This window comes from Ciona intestinalis, unplaced genomic scaffold (assembly GCF_000224145.3).
Source record: "Ciona intestinalis unplaced genomic scaffold, KH HT000024.2, whole genome shotgun sequence".
NCBI lineage: Eukaryota > Metazoa > Chordata > Ascidiacea > Phlebobranchia > Cionidae > Ciona > Ciona intestinalis.
The window spans coordinates 772-19,071 of record NW_004190346.2 but is presented as its reverse complement, the minus strand read 5'-3'; the positions used below and the strand labels follow the sequence as shown (position 1 = coordinate 19,071).

General features: G+C 38.7%; 6 protein-coding genes across 7 annotated transcripts in view; 3 read left to right on the top strand and 3 right to left on the bottom strand.

Annotated features, from left to right (window-relative positions):
* Positions 1-4,559, bottom strand: part of LOC100184235 (SWI/SNF complex subunit SMARCC2) — a 7,439-nt gene extending 2,880 nt beyond the window's left edge. For both annotated transcript variants that reach the window (XM_026837823.1, XM_026837824.1), the window contains exons 1-11: positions 4,301-4,559; positions 3,811-3,945; positions 3,335-3,459; positions 3,048-3,150; positions 2,721-2,826; positions 2,406-2,570; positions 1,985-2,171; positions 1,483-1,674; positions 1,032-1,131; positions 519-748; positions 93-177 (exon numbers count right to left, since the gene is read on the bottom strand). In XM_026837823.1, coding sequence (XP_026693624.1) covers positions 93-177; positions 519-748; positions 1,032-1,131; positions 1,483-1,674; positions 1,985-2,171; positions 2,406-2,570; positions 2,721-2,826; positions 3,048-3,150; positions 3,335-3,459; positions 3,811-3,937 — 1,420 coding nt within the window. In that variant the 5' untranslated portion in view covers positions 3,938-3,945; positions 4,301-4,559. The remainder of the gene's footprint in view (positions 1-92; positions 178-518; positions 749-1,031; positions 1,132-1,482; positions 1,675-1,984; positions 2,172-2,405; positions 2,571-2,720; positions 2,827-3,047; positions 3,151-3,334; positions 3,460-3,810; positions 3,946-4,300) is intronic.
* A 4,539-nt stretch (positions 4,560-9,098) lies between these two features.
* LOC100183434 (protein lin-52 homolog) lies at positions 9,099-9,911 on the top strand. The gene has a single exon (XM_002124853.5). It carries the CDS (start codon positions 9,274-9,276, stop codon positions 9,610-9,612), a length of 339 nt encoding a protein of 112 aa, XP_002124889.1. The 5' UTR covers positions 9,099-9,273; the 3' UTR covers positions 9,613-9,911.
* On the top strand, positions 9,886-11,633 carry LOC100185807 (D-aminoacyl-tRNA deacylase 1-like). Its single transcript, XM_002124912.5, has 6 exons — positions 9,886-10,012; positions 10,229-10,319; positions 10,585-10,687; positions 10,918-11,050; positions 11,196-11,281; positions 11,487-11,633. Exons 1-6 carry the CDS (start codon positions 9,970-9,972, stop codon positions 11,529-11,531), a joined length of 501 nt encoding a protein of 166 aa, XP_002124948.1. The 5' UTR covers positions 9,886-9,969; the 3' UTR covers positions 11,532-11,633.
* LOC100176400 (pre-mRNA-splicing factor syf2) lies at positions 11,630-13,422 on the bottom strand. The gene is made up of 3 exons (XM_002124563.5): positions 13,039-13,422; positions 12,786-12,920; positions 11,630-12,430 (listed from the first exon to the last, which is right to left on the bottom strand). The coding sequence occupies exons 1-3, from the start codon at positions 13,337-13,339 to the stop codon at positions 12,207-12,209; spliced, it is 660 nt and encodes a 219-aa protein (XP_002124599.1). The 5' UTR covers positions 13,340-13,422; the 3' UTR covers positions 11,630-12,206.
* A 358-nt stretch (positions 13,423-13,780) lies between these two features.
* Positions 13,781-16,186, bottom strand: LOC108950149 (cell wall protein DAN4-like). Its single transcript, XM_018815009.2, has 8 exons — positions 15,890-16,186; positions 15,650-15,748; positions 15,450-15,566; positions 15,235-15,393; positions 14,927-15,021; positions 14,702-14,876; positions 14,471-14,607; positions 13,781-13,910 (listed from the first exon to the last, which is right to left on the bottom strand). Exons 2-8 carry the CDS (start codon positions 15,726-15,728, stop codon positions 13,851-13,853), a joined length of 822 nt encoding a protein of 273 aa, XP_018670554.1. The 5' UTR covers positions 15,729-15,748; positions 15,890-16,186; the 3' UTR covers positions 13,781-13,850.
* Positions 16,187-17,032: 846 nt separating this feature from the next.
* Positions 17,033-18,091, top strand: LOC108950148. Its single transcript, XM_018815007.2, has 4 exons — positions 17,033-17,442; positions 17,573-17,671; positions 17,755-17,871; positions 17,928-18,091. The coding sequence occupies exons 1-4, from the start codon at positions 17,370-17,372 to the stop codon at positions 18,089-18,091; spliced, it is 453 nt and encodes a 150-aa protein (XP_018670552.1). The 5' UTR covers positions 17,033-17,369.
* The last annotated feature ends 209 nt before the right edge of the window (positions 18,092-18,300 follow it).

Here is an 18,300-nt window from a genome sequence, read left to right as displayed (position 1 = left end):
TGACAAATGAGACACCGACTTTAAAACATCTATTGTGCCACTGACCACAGGCAACATAGACACCATATATATAACATAGACATCATATACACCTGTTGCTTCCACACCAGCGATTCCACTTTTATCGAGACCAAACGTGGGGCCGACTTCAACCCCGGACTTTGATTCTTCCACAACCTGGGATGCATGGAATGTTTGTCCAACGTGGTTTAGTTAATGTGTAACACACAACAGTTTCAACTTTAAAGCACTACAACACCACAGATACCTCAGCCCCACTAAGCGCTTGGTGGAGTTGGGTTTATAGCTTTGCATTAATTAACGAATACAATGTACATACAACCGATCCCCTACAACCGATCCCCTACAACCGATCCCATACAACCAATCCCATACAACCGATCCCATACAACCGATCCCCTACAACCGATCCCTACAACCGATCCCATACAACCGATCCCATACAACCGATCCCATACAACCGATCCCATACAACCGATCCCATACAACCCACCCACCTTTTTAACATGAGCAGCCACATAATGTTGCGGGACTTCATCCTTTAACGACGAGAATTCCTCGATCGCCGCTTTCGCTGCAGCAGCTGCCACGCGAGGGCTAACCACCGAAGCGAGGAAAGCGACTGTGCTCATAACGGGATTCCCCGACTTAGAGAATGGAATGGGTTGCTCCAACACAACGGTTCGTTCCTCGTCGGTTTCGGCGTTTGCGTTCGCTACCACCGACCCTGGAGATGTGTGGTTGGTGTTAATATTGTATAATAAATAATATCAGGTATAATATAGGTGATCCAATATAAAGATAAGGTATTATAAACTGTATATGTGGACTTATATGTCGTTGTTGCCATGTGTATTATAAGTGTGAGAGATCCTCTGGCAACCGGTTAGGTCACAAAACAAACGATTGCCACAAGATCTCTTTCACACTTGTATATAAACTGCTTGGTACAGCAACGTGACTTCGTGGTTAGTCCTTTGCATCATATTCAACACACGATGGTGCGTTACCTTCAATATAAGGATCTTCAATAGGAAGTCGAAGGAATTGTAGAATGCATTCATCTTGTGTTCGACTTCCAACGTGCTCAGATACTTTGTTCCAATCATCCTTTATATAAAACACAATATTATCATGCAAGTTACATATCCTCGCATGGCGGGGCATCTTCCGTTTAACTTATAACACTGGTGTTCTGTTCCATACACCTCGTGCCTTATCACAAGGTACCACATCACATAAGCATTTAGGGTGATTGTTTTATGTATGACTGATAATTTGGAAAAACCCATTAGTGACCACTGGGTTGGAGCAATTGCCCTTAGTGTCTTACCCAAGGACACACATACGCCCACAGTGATAGCAACGTCGAGTCAGGAACCCACCACCTGGAGACTCTGGTTATGAGACAAGCACCACTATGGGTCATGTAGGTTCACCTTAACATCAATGTATCATCACCTTATACATCTCCAATCCTTCCAACAACAACAAAACCTCTTGGTCCGTCCAAGGTTTAGCGATCGCTGCGGCTGCTGCAGTTTTACCTTTCCCTGTTTGATTCTTGTGTTGGGTCGCGTAAATATCGGTCCGTAAACCGAAGTTGTTCCCGATCCCACTGTCGGGGGCTGATGGTTTCTCACCAGGTTTGCCCTGTGGGAAGAATATTGTGATGTCATTATGGTGGGTTGTGATGTCATTATGGTGGGTTGTGATGTAATTATGGTGGGTTGTGATGTCATTATGGTAGTAAGGTCATAGGGGAGTGAACTTTTGTTGTCATTTTAAAGATCCCATTTTATGGATTCTAACATATATGAGTGAGGTCCGCTGCGTGGCACGCCATGGGTCCTGGGACTTTGGCCAGGATTGACGTTTTACCCCAACACCTGGGATGCTGCTGTATGAACCTCACCAGAGTTCTTTCCTTAACACCAAAGTACACCAGTCATCATGCACTCACCTTATCACACTTAGCAATAGTATGTGCATGGCTTGCATTAGAAGCTGGGGCAACAGGTTGCAATCCCGATGGTGTATCGGCAACAACATGGAAGTGTGAAGTTGGTGGCGGGCCCATCATGGATGGCTTGCTGTCACCATCTACTTGGTAATTGATCATTCCCCACTGCTCAAGGAATGCATGGACTCTGTTGGGGAAGATGGGTTAATATGTAAGTTTTATAATACATGGTGGTTGATGGTAAGGCCACTATAAGTCAACATTAAATTGCTAATATATGGGGTCAAAGGGCTGTATATTGTTTGTTGGGGGTTTCTTTTAAACAAAATATTCGGTAAAAAAATTTTTACATTTCTATTATTGATTGGTTGAACTGCGGTCACTTAACTGTGTTGAATATCAATTCATGAAACTAAACAACCTTAATATAGTACAAACATCCCCGGCTAAGTTCCTTCTACAACCGGTAGCGCTCAAATACTCGGACGGGTTGAGCCGGTACGTGTCAATCATAAAGTTACGATACGCGATGTATATCTCGGGTGTCTTGGAACGATTCTTGTTGTTGAAGAACTCGGGGAGGGCTCTGGGGGGAAAGGGTGAATGTAACTTGCTTATCCTCGCATGGCGGGGCAACAGCAACTGTAATAATACAGTGTTTTGTTTCATACACCTCGTGCTCGCGTATAAGCATTATAACTACAGAAAACCCTCCAGGATAGAAAACAAAATCCACCTTCGTTCAATAGAATGAATCGCATTATAATCAAACCACGCCGAATAACTCGGCACGATGATGTGATGCGTTTGTTCCGTCACCGTGTCCTCATGTGAACCATCACCTAATATATATATAATGTTAAAACAAGAATTATCTCTTATGTTAAAAATACATTAATTTTTTATACCAATGATGTCTCATTGGACGGCATAACTTAGTTCAGTAAATTTTACCTTTTTTTCCATAAGAGCTATTTTTAATATTACTGTCTATTTTTGTTCAGCTAATTTTAATATCACATCAAGAATCAACATATACTAAGTGTTAATCATAACAACCCACCATTCTTTTCATCATTATCATTCGAATCTTGGTCTCGCTCCACAATCTCCTGCAACGTTCCACCTTTGATTGGTTGCGTTTCAATGTCTTTCTTCGAATACATCTGAATATAAACATGGATTGAAACAAATCTTGATTCTACATAAACCATAGTAATCCATTGCATATTTGTACAACAACTACTCTGTAACTAATAACATCTTAAAGTTTTTGAGAGGACAGATATTTTATACATATCATACCCAGGTGCCACACCACCCCTTATTTACCCCCCATCCCCCACTTACATGTCTAGGAACGGCAACTTCCTCCACATGAGGAACAATTGATGGATCTTCCAAATCCTTGGTTAGATCGTCCTCCTCCTCCTTGTACGACTTCCTCTTCATGGATGCGGGTGTCCCTGGTCGACCTGGGGGGAGGGGGTATTTAATAATCCATGAATACTTTAAACCTCATCTTACAAATAGGTCGCAGTTTAACTCTTTAACTGCCCACGGCAACTAAAGTCGCTCTGGTACCACAAAAATAGGCGGCAGTTAAAAGGTTGACTAAACCCAGAGTGGAAAAGTTTGTTTTTTGTAAAATTTAGTCATTTTCGGTGAAATTTAAAATACCAAACATAAATATATATATACATACTTTCTAATAGGAGGCAAATGATATCATCCAAACTTGCAATCTATAATTCATTGTTGCAAAAATTAAACCATTAATTTTGAACATGTATACCGCTGGTTAATTTACCCCAACAACCCCCCACCTTTCTTGTTTCTTCTTTTATTTTGTTCGCTTGGCGATGGTGATCGCTGTTTTGATCGTTTCTTTCCTCCTTTCTTCTTATCCCCGTCGGAACTCATCGGACTCTCGGCTTTCATCGATCGATTCATTCTTATTTCTATGGTAAAATACACAATATTGTTTACTTTTGTTGTAAGTGAGGAATCGTCACACTAACTGTTAACGTATTTTATCACAACAAGAAAGGTTCTCAGCTATAAACCAATATTTTATGTTTGGATCTTTTAGTCATGGTATATACGCCCACTGCGATATATATTTGAACGTTTTGTTTATTAACACAGACTTTTATTAAAATAAAGATGATAAAATACGTTCAAACCACTTTAATGAGGAAAAAACGTGAAATAATTTCAAAACTTCAAAGCGCGTAAAATCATGAAAATATCGTTTACCAGATTTTCAAAATACAATAAATTTAACAAACAAAATATTTTTATAAGAAAACTCACCGAATTATCGACAAAACTTTAATTTTATAAAAAAAATTCAGAAAAAATATTCTTCCCGCTTTTGAATTGCGCCGATTTTGACAAAATGTCCGTCAGTGGTTTCGGCAAATTTTGGTCAAGTCAGCAAATATAACCAGAATTCGTGTATTTCACATCGGGGACCAAGTTATGTATTTGGAGTTGTGCTTCCTTTATTCGCAGTGGATTGATTAGGAACTTTCTCGTATAAACACCTCCTGAGTGGACAATGCATGAGTGTGTTTATATGGCTGCCAACGTAGTGTAAGTAACTTTGTTGATGGTGATTTTTCTTTATGAATGACAAAAACTCAGTACTGACCATTGGGTTGTCGTTAAGTGTCTTGCCCAAGGACTCACAAGCCCACAATGGTGGCAGCGGCGGGCCCTTGAGACCGTATTATCTTCGTTTGACAGGTAACCGCGCTAACCAATGTGTCACATATATTTCCCGGCGAGATCTCAAACTGACGCTGCGTTTAGCATCCATGAGGAAGCAACAGGCGTATTTATACTTCGGTAAAAATAGAAAAAAACGTCTTTCATTCTTTGCAGGCCACGTTGGTGTAACATAACCAACATCGTATCATACGCTTGAATGGGTGTAGTGGTGCCACTCGTTTTGTGCTTTTGTGGCGCGGTATTGATATTTGTTACAACACGGGTGTTCTGTTTCATACACATCGTACACGCTTACAAGTTACCATGTATGTAACTTTGGTGGTGATTGTTTATTTGTATTGCGGACAATTTAAATAACCCGTAAGCGTAAACGAACGGACAATCAGGGCAAATTGTACGCATGAACGAACACACCTTGTTAACCCCGCGAAGCATTTACCCAGGGAAACCCCCGCCCACGCTGCCGGTCGCGAGATTGGAAACCTCCATTACGTCATAATAGATAAGCCGACACCTGGTATGAAATTCCAGGTCATTTTTTTCACACGAAAACCTCGTTTTATTTAAACCAGAATAAAATTAAACAGGTCCCTTAAAAATGTGTTGTATGCACGTGGTTGCGAGTATTTTTAAATATAGGTGAAAAATAAAAACGGTTGCTCTTTAATAATTCTTCCAAATATTACCGTTCTAACGATGCTAAAAATGTATTTCTATTAACATAATAACAAGCACGCAACCCCACGAGCTACAGTCTCGTGCTCGCATCTATACAAGCATCCATCCTCAAGTCACGACAACGGAAGAAGCCAATATAGAATTTTATTCTTTCTGCATAAAACTAAAATAACTCTATGCGTAATTTGACGCACCGTTGCGTGACCACGCAGCAACCGGACGTAAAGATTTTGACACCGTCATGACGTCACAGGAATGACGTCATGATCACGTTGTACCGAGTAAATAAATTTATCTTTTTCTCAATAAAACGTCACATAGGATGTTACCAATTAATCTATTAATAAAGTCAGTTCTTCTAAGGGCGCCCGAAGATACAAAGACAACAGGTTTCCATGTTACGTCATAAAAACTTTTTTAGTTACGCCTCTAAAAATAAGCGACAGTTGTTCGAGAAATGTTTTCGTTTATGACGTCAGGTCGTTTAAGAAATTGCCTCACTTTTTCGTCGTTGCTGGTGCTGAATGCGCTTCGGCGTAAAAACCCCGGATGTGTGGATTAAGGCATGCAGAAAGTTAAAAGTGACGTCATAATAAAATGCTTTTGACGTGTATCCTTGTATGTTGGGTAAAAATAGATCGGAAAATCTGTGACAATTTTTAGACAGTGTATATTGTTGATGACGTGAATCAAATGAGAAATATATTTTTGCACAAATAGAAGCAGATGGGTTCATCTCATATACGCCATTAGGTTGCCTTAATTTACATAATATTCCTAAAGTGCATAACATGTTTATTCATATACAAGTATAGTTGGCCGTGTAAATGGGGAGTCACGTGAGACACATCATGTAGCGTGTTAGAGGGAAACCCCCGGTGTTGGAAGTCCATGAAAGCGTTTTAGCTCATAATGATAAATATTATCCTAATCCTATTAAATAAAATACGTGATGTTTATATGCAAATGTTTGTCTTCGTTGTGGCGGTGACGTCACCCCACACCAAACCTGCAAATAAATCGACGTTTGTTCACCCGCAACTTTAATTGTGACGGAAACACGACTAAATAGACTCGATATTAAATTCGTTTTTGACTAATTTCATTGGCGATTTCCCAATCACGCGATAATTGCTTCATAATGTTCGATATGCAGGAAATGCGACTTGGCAGGGATTCGAACCCGCAGCTTAAGGAACTATTACCGCTGGAACATTTTCCAAACTAACGATTAAATTTAAAAAAAAGTTTCGACAACATGAACGATTTTAAGAATGTAACTTATTTATCCTTGTATGGAGAGGCAACACAAGTTAATAAAACACGTGCGTTCTTGCCCGAGCCGCTATATGTCTAAGGAACATTTTTCCGGAATTTCCACGAGTTTCGGGTTACCAGGATAATGAATCACTCTACACTAATAAATACTTTAAAAATTTTCTTTAAACTATTTGAACCTTTATTTCTCGTCACAACCGTATATATGTTGTCCTATTGTTACCTCACAGCAGATTATACGATCGTGCATTGAGACAATTAATCAAATTATTTTAAAATCGCGGGCAGCATTATTGCGAAATAATAAAGAAACAACACTGTTTTTTATAACACAAACTTTATTGTTTACGTAACATTTTTTCCAATATTTGCCAAAATAATTTGTTTGTTTCATAACAGTCAAGTTGTTTACTCCTCTGTGACGTCACACTTATATTGACAATTGACATCGCGTGCGCTAAAGCGGAAGCAAGCATCCGTTTCTATGACGTAACAGTGAAAGTGTGAAATCACAATCATTATTCCGCGTACCACGTGACCACATGATGACTTAACAGTTTATATTGTGACGTAGTAATTATTCAACCGAAACGACGGCAACATGACGTCATTAATCACGCAAAAAGACACACGTGTAAAACAATATTGACATTTTATTTAATAAACAATGCGGCAATAAATAAATATAAAACAAACACTTGACGATAATTACAGTGGGTAATATAGGGCAGTGGGTTGGGGGGGCACCTGTCCCGGGGTGGCTACGGTGTACGATCAACGGTAAAAAGGAAAAAAATAATTTCATGTAAAAATATATGATCTTGCACCGACTTATTGGAAGGTTGAGTTGACTACGAATCCGACCGCTTCCGTGGAGGTGCGGACCGGTCGTAAGGTGCCCGGGCTGTTAAGGGTCGGGTTGAAGTATTCACCTATGTACAGCCCTGTACTTATATGGTGGAATAAATACATTTGTTTCAAATTGTCCCATACGCGGTGAAACAACCGACTGTCATTCTCTTGAATCGTCGCCGCTGTCGGTGGCGGCATTGGCGCGGTCAACACGATCCGGTGTCGGTTCCTTTTATGCTTTATGTGCAGGAAATGGTATTGCCCTGTTGCAATGCTCGCTACCCCAAATATATACGAAGTCTCACGTTTCCAAATCGTCCACCTTCGAGGTACAACCTCAATAGAGGTTCGTATCCGCCGCCCCTTGTACATTGCCTGTGGCCACCACTTGCGGCCGTCCAACTGCACGGAAACCTCAGCCTCGTAACTTACAAAGTCGGTCGATCTTTTATTTCTAACACTGCATCCGCAGCATCTTGTTAGCGCGCATAGTAATCCCCTTCGTTGCTCTTGCTGCTTCTCCATATTTCCCCCATATAACGGTGCCGAACGAACCGTGACCGAGCTGTAAACAGATAAAACTACAAGTAAACCAAGTCTCCCAATCTCGCGTTTAGATGAATAGTTGATCATCGTGTGCTTTAGTTACACTACGTTGTCGCTTAAACTGCTCCGAGTAAATGAAGTTTTCATGTACGGCCTTACATATATATAGAGGGTGCTGTGCCCGACGCGATGCTAATTTCGCGCCAAATGACTCAGAGTTACAGAGCAAGCGTAAATGATAATAGCGTGTGCATTATATGCTGCCGTCACGTCACATGTTGGAAGTTTCAAAGATTATTAAATACGAATCTGACAATGATGGATATTAAGACGTAAAGCGATAATTACATTTTTAAGTAAATGTTGCGCAATTATTGCATAATTTTTATTGAACTATTCAAATACGATAGCTCATTTTTAGAAAATTAAATTAATTAAATCAACGAAGAAAAGGAATTAGCAGCAAAACGACAGTCGTTAAACACGTTAAAAACAACTCGTACGGTGTCAAATAAGAATCGTGGCCGCTACGACAAGAATAATCCAGAATTTGCATCCGGGTAATATGACGTAACAAACGCTGCAAATTCTAGAACTTATCAAAGGTATTCTCGAAATTTAAAATGAGCGACTTCCGTTGTTTAATCGATCACGTGTTACAGATCACGCTTGCTACTTACTTATTACGTCATAGGCCAACATTATTAAACTTTGAGTTATTAACATTTGAAATAAATATTAATTTATATTTGATTTAGAAATAATATATTACTGGGTACTTACATGGCCGGATGATTTTTTTTTCTTTATTTACTAAAAAAATTATTTATAAATTTGGGTAATTCCTTTATTCGGTCATAAGTATTTCAAGGGTGAATATTTTTAAACATTACGTGGTAATAGTGGAATATTTAAATTTTATATGCATGAAATTTTTAAAGGTGCATTTTTACTTTGTGTTTATTTTATAAATACCCAAAAATACGTGAATTTTAAATAGGTGTGAATTTTATTCATTTTCGGCGCAAAACATTTACATGTTACAACATCGGGTGAGGTGACTCATTAGTGTCGAGTTGTCTGGAACTTTTGTCGAAACTACTGCGGGGAGATTCCCTGATTGGAATTTAAGATCTCAAGGATCTGACGTCACATGACGTGTTTTTGAGAAATTCTTTTCGTTTTTTTGTTGCGCTAACATGGCAGGTAACTCACTACAAAACGGCATGGATGAACAACTTCTAAGTTTTGAGAAATTGGATCGTTCGTCACCCGATCTGTGGCCGGAACAATTATCTGTAACGGACTTTTTATCCGGGTTAAAAAGTCCCGCTTCCCCCGCTGTGAAGTGGGGGGGACAACTGGATGACGACATAGATATGCTACAAGAGTTTGGGAACCTAACAACAACCAATCTCATGGAAAAAGTTCGGGAATTACAAAATTTGGCGTACCAACTTGGATTAGATGAGTCACGTGAGATGACCCGGGGAAAACTTTTAAATATTTTGGACAAACCAAAAACAAACCAACGATAAAATATTTCCCTGGTTTTGTTGTAATGTAATACTTCCCTGTGTTACAACACGTGTTGAAATGTGGTACATGTTCAATCAATGAGGGTATTTTAGTGATTTCATTTGTGAGGTTTTTATTTTCTATGTAAACCTGTTCATTACACAACATTTATTGCGAATTCAAGCAGAAAATGTATTTATTAAAAAAATAGATTGAATTGTAAAAGAATATTTTATGTGAAAATATATAAATCTATCAAACGCTTTACATTCATTGTTAAATATTGTTGGTTAAACAAGTATTTTTTTATTTTGAAGAATTTTTAATGAAAAATGAATTAAATAAAAGTTGATATATTTAGATTTGTCGATTTTAAAATGAAAGCGATCGTTCAAAGAGTCGTAAAGGCGGGTGTAACTGGTGAGATGGAGGTTTATTCTAAATATATTTGGTGACAATTCAATTGAATAAGCACTGTGCAAGCTTTGTTTTTATATTTTAAATGGCATTAATAATAAAATCAGCTGTATTTAAAACCTGTAACAAATATGACACATCACACATGTATGTTACACGCAATATAATGCATAGTAAATTACACTTACTGTTTCAATACAACCAATATTTAACTCACAGTTGGGGAAGAACAGATAAGTTCCATCGGACGAGGGATTTGTGTCTTGGTTGGAATATCAAAAGACGATGGACCAAAAGATACGGAATACATGTGAGTTTGTTTCAGTGTTATTGATAGTTGGTTCTGTAGTGTGTTGTGTCACATGGGAGGGGGTTATAACATGATATGTGTCAGGCATAGTTGGCCCATTACCACAACATTTCCTAAACTTTGTGGGTATAAATATGTTTATTCTGTATGTCTCACACCAAGGCACACCATATGCTGTGTAATACAGATAACATTTGGCTCTTTACCTTATGTTTGGATTTAAATCAATTATTTAGAAAACTTTGAAACATTGAATATTATTCAGGGTCCGAAAGATCTTGAACCTTCGTATATTTGAGGATGAGACGGGTAAACGGTGGGCGAAGAGCGTGAAAGAGATGAATCTCGAGATACTTTGTGTCAGCCAGGTGGGTTGTGGGGTTGCGTTTATTATAAACACAGGGGTCTATAAGCAGCCGGCGGGGTTTCCAAAAACAATGATCTAGATCTTAAACTTTAACCATAACTGTTAGAAAATTAATAACTTGGGTAAATTTGACTTTTTTTGCACAACATAAATGATTCTTTTTCTCTTTGTTGTTTTAAATAAATTGATTATCGCTTATTTAAAATGATAACTAAACATTTCCACCCCCAGTTCACTTTGCAATGCGTGTTGAAAGGCAACAAACCGGACTTTCACGGAGCAATGATGGCCGATACTTCGGAAACATTTTACAAAGATTTTCTTGAAAAACTTCGGCAAAGTTATTCTCCTGATAAAATTCAAGGTTTGATGTAAATATTTGGGTGAAAACTAATGTTTGTGGGGAATTGTAGAAGAGTTGGTTGTGTAATGAATGAATGAACTTATTATCACCATGTGCCAGGCAATGACAGAGTATTCACTGCATCACCATTACTTAATTAATACAGACGGTAAGTTTGGCAATCACATGCAAGTCCACATACAGAACGATGGACCCGTCACTATTGAGTTGAACTCGCCCCCTCCAAGACAGGTAAGTGGCGAGCCTTGAAACAATCACGATATATTGCATCGCGCATCTGGTTTTCATGCGTTGTGTAAACAAATGTTTCATCAATATGGTTCAAATGGAGAAAAAAAATATGTTATATTTAAAATTTGTTAAAACATTTTGTAAATACCTAGATTCGCCCTGGTGGTATCATGTGTCGTTTTTGACAAGTTTTAATTTTAAACAGAAAAAGAAGGCTGTTGAACAATCAAGTGAGAAAGTGATGTCATAATGGAGGGTGTGATGTCATAAAGGAGGCTATGATGTCATAATCCTTCATTCTGCTAGAATTTCGTAGCCAATCAACAATCGTGGAATAAATGTTTAGTTTTTATTCGTTGTCGTTTTAATGTAGGTGTGGTGGTTTATTGGTTCAGTGGACTGTAGGGTACCAGGTTCAAGGTTCAAGGCCGCCACTATTGTTGGTGTATGGTCCTCGGGCAACGCATGTTGTAGATACAATTGTAACAAGCGGTTCAGCCACATAAATATAAGCAATGACAACGGTCATCAAAGTACAAACGCTGTTGTTGCAATAATGTTTACTTGATAGTAAGCAGGAAACGTAAAATCATTGTATATTTGAGTTATGACCCATGTCAGTGTTAAACTAAGAAGTAAATAATACTCCTTCCAAAAGTAATCCATCAACATCGTAATTAACAAACAGTAACTGTAGAACACACAAGTTCCTGGACACAGGTTTAAAATTCCCAGGTATTATTATTGGCAGAAATAGTTTACATTAAACCATGATTGGTACATTCAACAATAATTGTGAATATCCACAATATGATAAAACCCCCAAGTGAAAACAAAGTATGAAGCATAAAACTAAATAACAAAATGGTCATTTGTACATTTTACTTCAAGAAAATACGAAAAGCGACAAAAGATGAAACTTGCCTTAAACAGCTGTCCCTCGCTCCAGGTTCTGTTTGATCTCTGCAGTATATTGTCCGTAAAACTTCTCCAACTTTCGGTTGCATCGTGCGTTGCCTTCGTTAATGTAGTCGATGTCGTTTGAATCGTCATATGCTCTACGGCGGCTGAAGGGTTTCTTCTTCGCTTTCCGTTCGTTTAAATCGTCCACCATTCGATCGATTCCAGCTTTTGTGTCTTTTACTTGGCCTAGACAGAAACATCAAAATTGATTTTATTTTCATGAATATCATCTTGTGTTTTAAAAATTATCCAAAGTTTAAAAAAAATACAAATAAGTGAATATTATCTCAGAAATAACGTGAAATTCGACCAGCTGACTTCAACCAAGGTTCTATCACTGCCATATGATATTGCATTATAACCTTTCAAGACTTTCATAAATAATTTCAAACATTAAATAAATATTCACAAACAGATTTACAGTTGGCCCACATAGCCCTATGTACAGACAAATTTAAATGTGGTAGAAAACTTTATTAATATTAATAACTAAATATTAAAGGAAGGAACAGCCATTATAATTACACCCATGTCCTCCCACCTGGCAACAGTGTGTTCATCCCCGCGTAGAAGATATCTTCCCCCATCTCTTCTTTTCGACGCTCATAATTCTCCATGTCGGGCTCGATCTTTTGCGCCAACTTCTGGTAAAGACGAGTTCCTGCTTCTTCGAAGGCTGTGAAGATCATTGTTATAAAGATGGTTTGTGATGTCATAAGCCCCACATTCTGTATGGCTGATAATTTGAGCAACCCATAAGTGACCACTGGGTTAGAGCAATTGCCCAGACTTACTTGAAAACCCAATATCAGGATTTTTCTTCCTTCTTTTTGCTGCAACCTTTTTCTCGGCATCGCTCGCGCTCACATCCAACAATTTAACTCTGTCGTAATCTTTACCAGCATCGGCGAATTCCTTGCTTTTCTCGATTTCATTAAGTTTCCACTCTGCCTTCTTTTGAACGGCCTCCCAATTCGACGGCAGTTTCTTCTTTCGATCTTCCTCAACGACCTCAGCTCGGTTAAGTCGCTTAAGTTCGCTTCGTCGTTGTTGTAACTTCTTAAACCGGGACAATTTATCATTATCGTCGTCCATTTCAGTAGTTTCAAATTGTTTTTGTTTCGCTTTGACACCAAAATGTTCAATTGCCCTGTGGCTCCACCACTTAGTTGAACTGGTTAAATTGATCAACCGCACAGTAGCGATAAAACGGTAAAAAGTTAGGGGTGTTTCTGGTTCCTCGCTTATTAATGAATTATTAACATAGTTTATTTCTAATGTAATATCAAATAGCAGTTTCTATTACTCAAACATTTTTAAGTTATTTAAAACATGTAATACACAGTGACGTAAATTATATAAAAAAGACAACACAGTATAACGGTTAGTGTTCGCAAATTGTGCAGACGGTACCGTGTTCGAAACTCGATGCTGCCACCAATGTGGATATGTCTTTGACAAGACACTATACAGTAGTTACGAGCCCCGTCATGCGAGGATAAATACTTTATATTCAATCAATCATTCGTTCATTTAGTTGAATCAGATAAGCAAAACAAAAAAATATTCCAGTTTCTACATCTAATCATCTCCTCGTCTTCACACTTTATACAACACCCACAGCATACGCTAAAGCAAGCACCTTCGCCACCGTGTTGGGGCAGATCTGTGAATAAACGTAGACTTTAATTTAAATGTGTCGTAACCAATTTGCTATCATTGTGGGCGTACATGTCCTTGGGCAAGACACTTAACGACAATTGCTCCAACCCAGTGGTCACTAACGGGTTGTCCAAATTATCAACCATACAGAAAAACAATCACCCACAAAGTTGCATACGCGCTAACTTATAAGCAGGCACGAGGTGTATGAAACAGAACACCTGTGTTATAACGACTGTCGTTGCCCCGCCATGTGAGGATAAATAAGTTACATGCGTGGTAACTTGTAAGCAGGCACGAGGTGTATGAAACAGAACACCCGTGTTATAACGACTGTCGTTGCCCCGCCATGCGAGGATAAATAAGTTACATACGTGGTAACTTGTAAGCGGGCACGAGGTGTATGAAACAGAACACCTGTATTATAACGACTGTCGTTTTCCGGCCACGCGTCGATAAAGCAAGTTACATTTATTTAAATTTCATATTCATTAAAACAACGAAGAGAAAGACAATCGTTAAATCTTACAGTTTATCACCCCAAGCAAGGATATATATGAATACCTTTACTATGTTTCCTGAGTTAGTTGTTGTTCGTGTGGTAGCGGGTGTTGTTGTTGTTCTTGTCGTTGCTGGTGTTGTTGTTGTAGTTGTTGTTGTTGTTGTTGTTGTTGTTGTTGTTGTTGGCACATTGGTGACCGCTGTTAAAGAAACAAACCCGCAATAAACCCAAGATTCCACAAACCCCCCATACACAGTGACCACCCATGATGATAAACGAGCAGTTCAACTTACCCCGCATTACTTGGGTAGGGGTTAGTGGGTTGTACCATAACTTTACTTCATCGAAATCGAGTTGTTGTAACGAACTGCCGAATGTGAATTTTAGCTCGTTTAAACTGGTTGATAAGCTGACGGTAGATGACGCTGGTGAGCCAATGTATGTTGGCTCGGTGCCGTTGATGTACATCTAATGTAAAGATAATAATACCAAGGATAAAGCACACGAACCCCACTCACCTTTATACCAGTTGTTTCATGCCACACCATGGTTAAATGCGTCCACGTGTCCAAAGGTATAAGATCTCTATCAATGGTGGCAGTGGATCTGGTGCCTAAACATGACGTTAGTTACACGAGTTTGAAACTTGACATTGTTACAATTGCGGGCGTGTTGTGTAAACAAGACAGTCAACAACAAATATAGTTCACATTGTCAGCCATATAGAAAAACAATCATCCACAAAGTTACATGGCTACTCTTGTCTCGTCATCCGAGGATAAATAAGTTACTTTTATTTATTGAAAACTCAATACAATACACTAACCACTGGACGATATGACGTCAGCAATTATCTCTCGTTGAAATATTGACGTTCGCGGATAAATGGTGAATCCGGGGACCAATAGGGGGGGTTTACCCGTTGTTATAACGATTGTATCAGCAGCCCACGCATGCGGTCGCAACCACGCGGCTACTGTTAATCCTGGGGAGTGAAAAGTGTTGTTGTAACAGCGTGGTGTTCCATGTAATGCCACATACCTCCATTGCATTGGTTGGCTGGTTCGAATACGCACTCATCCGGGACGGCCGCGACTCCATTGAATGTGTCGCTTGTTTGGTACAGACGTAACGCATTGCCATTGTAACCGTTCACGACTGTAAATGATTGTGACGTCACACCTCACTTTATTATACCGATATATTGTAACAAATCACAATCAACAACAACAACACATTACATGATCCTCCAGTGTTGAAAGTAAATATCGTCACATTCCCAATGTCTGGTGTAATTTGGTTCCCCAACGTCTTGTCCATCGACCAATAGACGTTTGGATCTGTAATAATGGGAGTGTGTGACGTCATAAGGGCGTTACTAATGTAATAAGCGACATGTTCCAAGGAAAATGACGTCACGTATTCTAGTAATATACTTGTGATGCATAATTATTCTATTTTTACGTAACATACACCATTACCTGTACATCTGGTCAACTCAACAAACAAAACCAACAACAAAACTTTCAGAATCGCCACCACTTGAGTCGCTATTTTTTTCTTTTCAAGTGAAAACTTTTGTAAAACAGGCGTTTATATATTTTATTTGAATTGCGTTCCTATATCTGTGTCTGCAAAATGTACTCTCGAAAAGTACAACTTAAGTAATGCAAAACGCAATATTAGTTTATACGAACTTTAAAATATAAGCTTGCACGATTCTAATATATATTCTAAACTTTACAATAAATTTCATCCTTGATTGTACGAGACTGGTAATGGAATGAAGCCGGGACAATACCTCACCACATGGGCTGCGAAGGAGGAACCAATATTGAGCTATTACATCGATGTATTTTTCTTGGGTGAGCGCTGATGTGTTTTGTCATTCTCAACTTCCTCGTATATCATGTCTCGTTAACAGTCAATTACAAAGCAATGAAAAGCTCGTGACGTATGCCTTTGTGTTTGAGGGTGGTGTAATTGTTATTTTTAGACACTTGGGGGGTGTTGGTGGTTGCAACATTCATAAACATTTAATGTTTACTGGAAGCTGATTGTGTATTAAGAACAAAGATATCGTCAACTATATTGTTTGTACGAAGTTTATTGTTTAAATCATGTATAGTTTGCGACATATTGTATTGCAGATTGTTTTGTTATGCTGAGTTTAACCGAGCAGTGGGTCCGCTAACATTCAAGTTTTGTGAATAATTTGCCAGAAGTATGAATCGTTGCTGTATAGCGTCATCCGTCATTAACACGATTCTATTCTATATGGGTGAGGTCATTGGCAGAGACCCTATCATTATGCTAGAGTTGGTCCATTTTATATTAACTGCTTTTGCACGAATGGTTTAAGAGTTAAAAAAAATAGTTTTTCGTAAAAAACCGTCATATATTTTGATTTTGGAAATATTGGGCAATATGTGCTTAAGTGTCCCATCTTCCCCCACTGTACTATATTATGCAAGTTTCGGATGAGGAACTATTATATTGCGCGCTGCACTACCACCTCCCGCCCCCAAAATGTATCAAAATAATAAATAATCCACCTGCGCACACAAAGTTGAACCATGGGCCTCCCATTGCTTTGTAATTGTGCTTTTATTGGAAACGACAAAAGACACGTCAGCTCAAAACACACACTATTAAACTTAAACTTGTAAAAAAATACATCGGTATAATAGCGCAATATTGGTTCCTCCTTATGTGGTGAGGTATTGTCCTGGCTTCATTACCAGTCTCGTACAATCAAGGATGACATTTATTGTAAAGTTTAGAATATATATTAGAATCGTGCAAGCTTATATTTTAAAGTTTGTATAAACTAACATTGCGTTTTGCATTATTTAAGTTGTACTTTTCGAATGTACATTTTGCAGACACAGATATAGGAACGCAATTCAAACAAAATATATAAACGCCTGTTTTACAAAAGTTTTCACTTGAAAGAAAAAAATGGCAGCTCAAGTGGTGGCGATTATGAAAGTTTTGTTGTTGGTTTTGTTTGTTGAGTTGACCGGATGTACAGGTAGTGGTGTATAGTAGAATAATCATGACGTCACAAGTATATTACTAGAATACGTGACGTCATGGTCTGCATTTTGTCGCTTATGACATCACTAACCATCTTATGACGTCACACACTCCCATTATTACAGATCCGAAAGTCTATTGGTCGATGGACAAGACGTTGGGGAACCAAATTACACCAGACATTGGGAATGTGGCGGTATTTACTTTCAACACTGGAGGATCATGTAATGTATTGTTGTTGTTGATTGTGATTTGTTACAAAATATCGGTATAATAAAGTGAGGTGTGACGTCACAATCATTTACAGTCGTGAACGGTTACAATGGCAATGCGTTACGTCTGTACCAAACAAGCGACACATTCAATGGAGTCGGGGCCGTCGCGGATAAGTGCGTATTCGAACCAGCCAACCAATGCAATGGAGGTATGTGGCATTACATGGAACACCACGCTGTTACAACAACACTTTTCACTCCCCAGGATTAACAGCAGCCGCGTGGTTGCGACCGCATGCGTGGGCTGCTGATACAATCGTTATAACAACGGGTAAACCCCCCCTATTGGTCCCCGGATTCACCATTTATCCGCGAACGTCAATATTTCAACGAGAGATAATTGCTGACGTCATATCGTCCAGTGGTTAGTGTATTGTATTGAGTTTTCAATAAATAAAAGTAACTTATTTATCCTCGGATGACGAGACAAGAGTAGCCATGTAACTTTGTGGATGATTGTTTTTCTATATGGCTGACAATGTGAACTATATTTGTTGTTTACTGTCTTGTTTACACCACACGCCCGCAATTGTAACATGTCAAGTTTCAAACTCGTGTAACTAACGTCATGTTTAGGC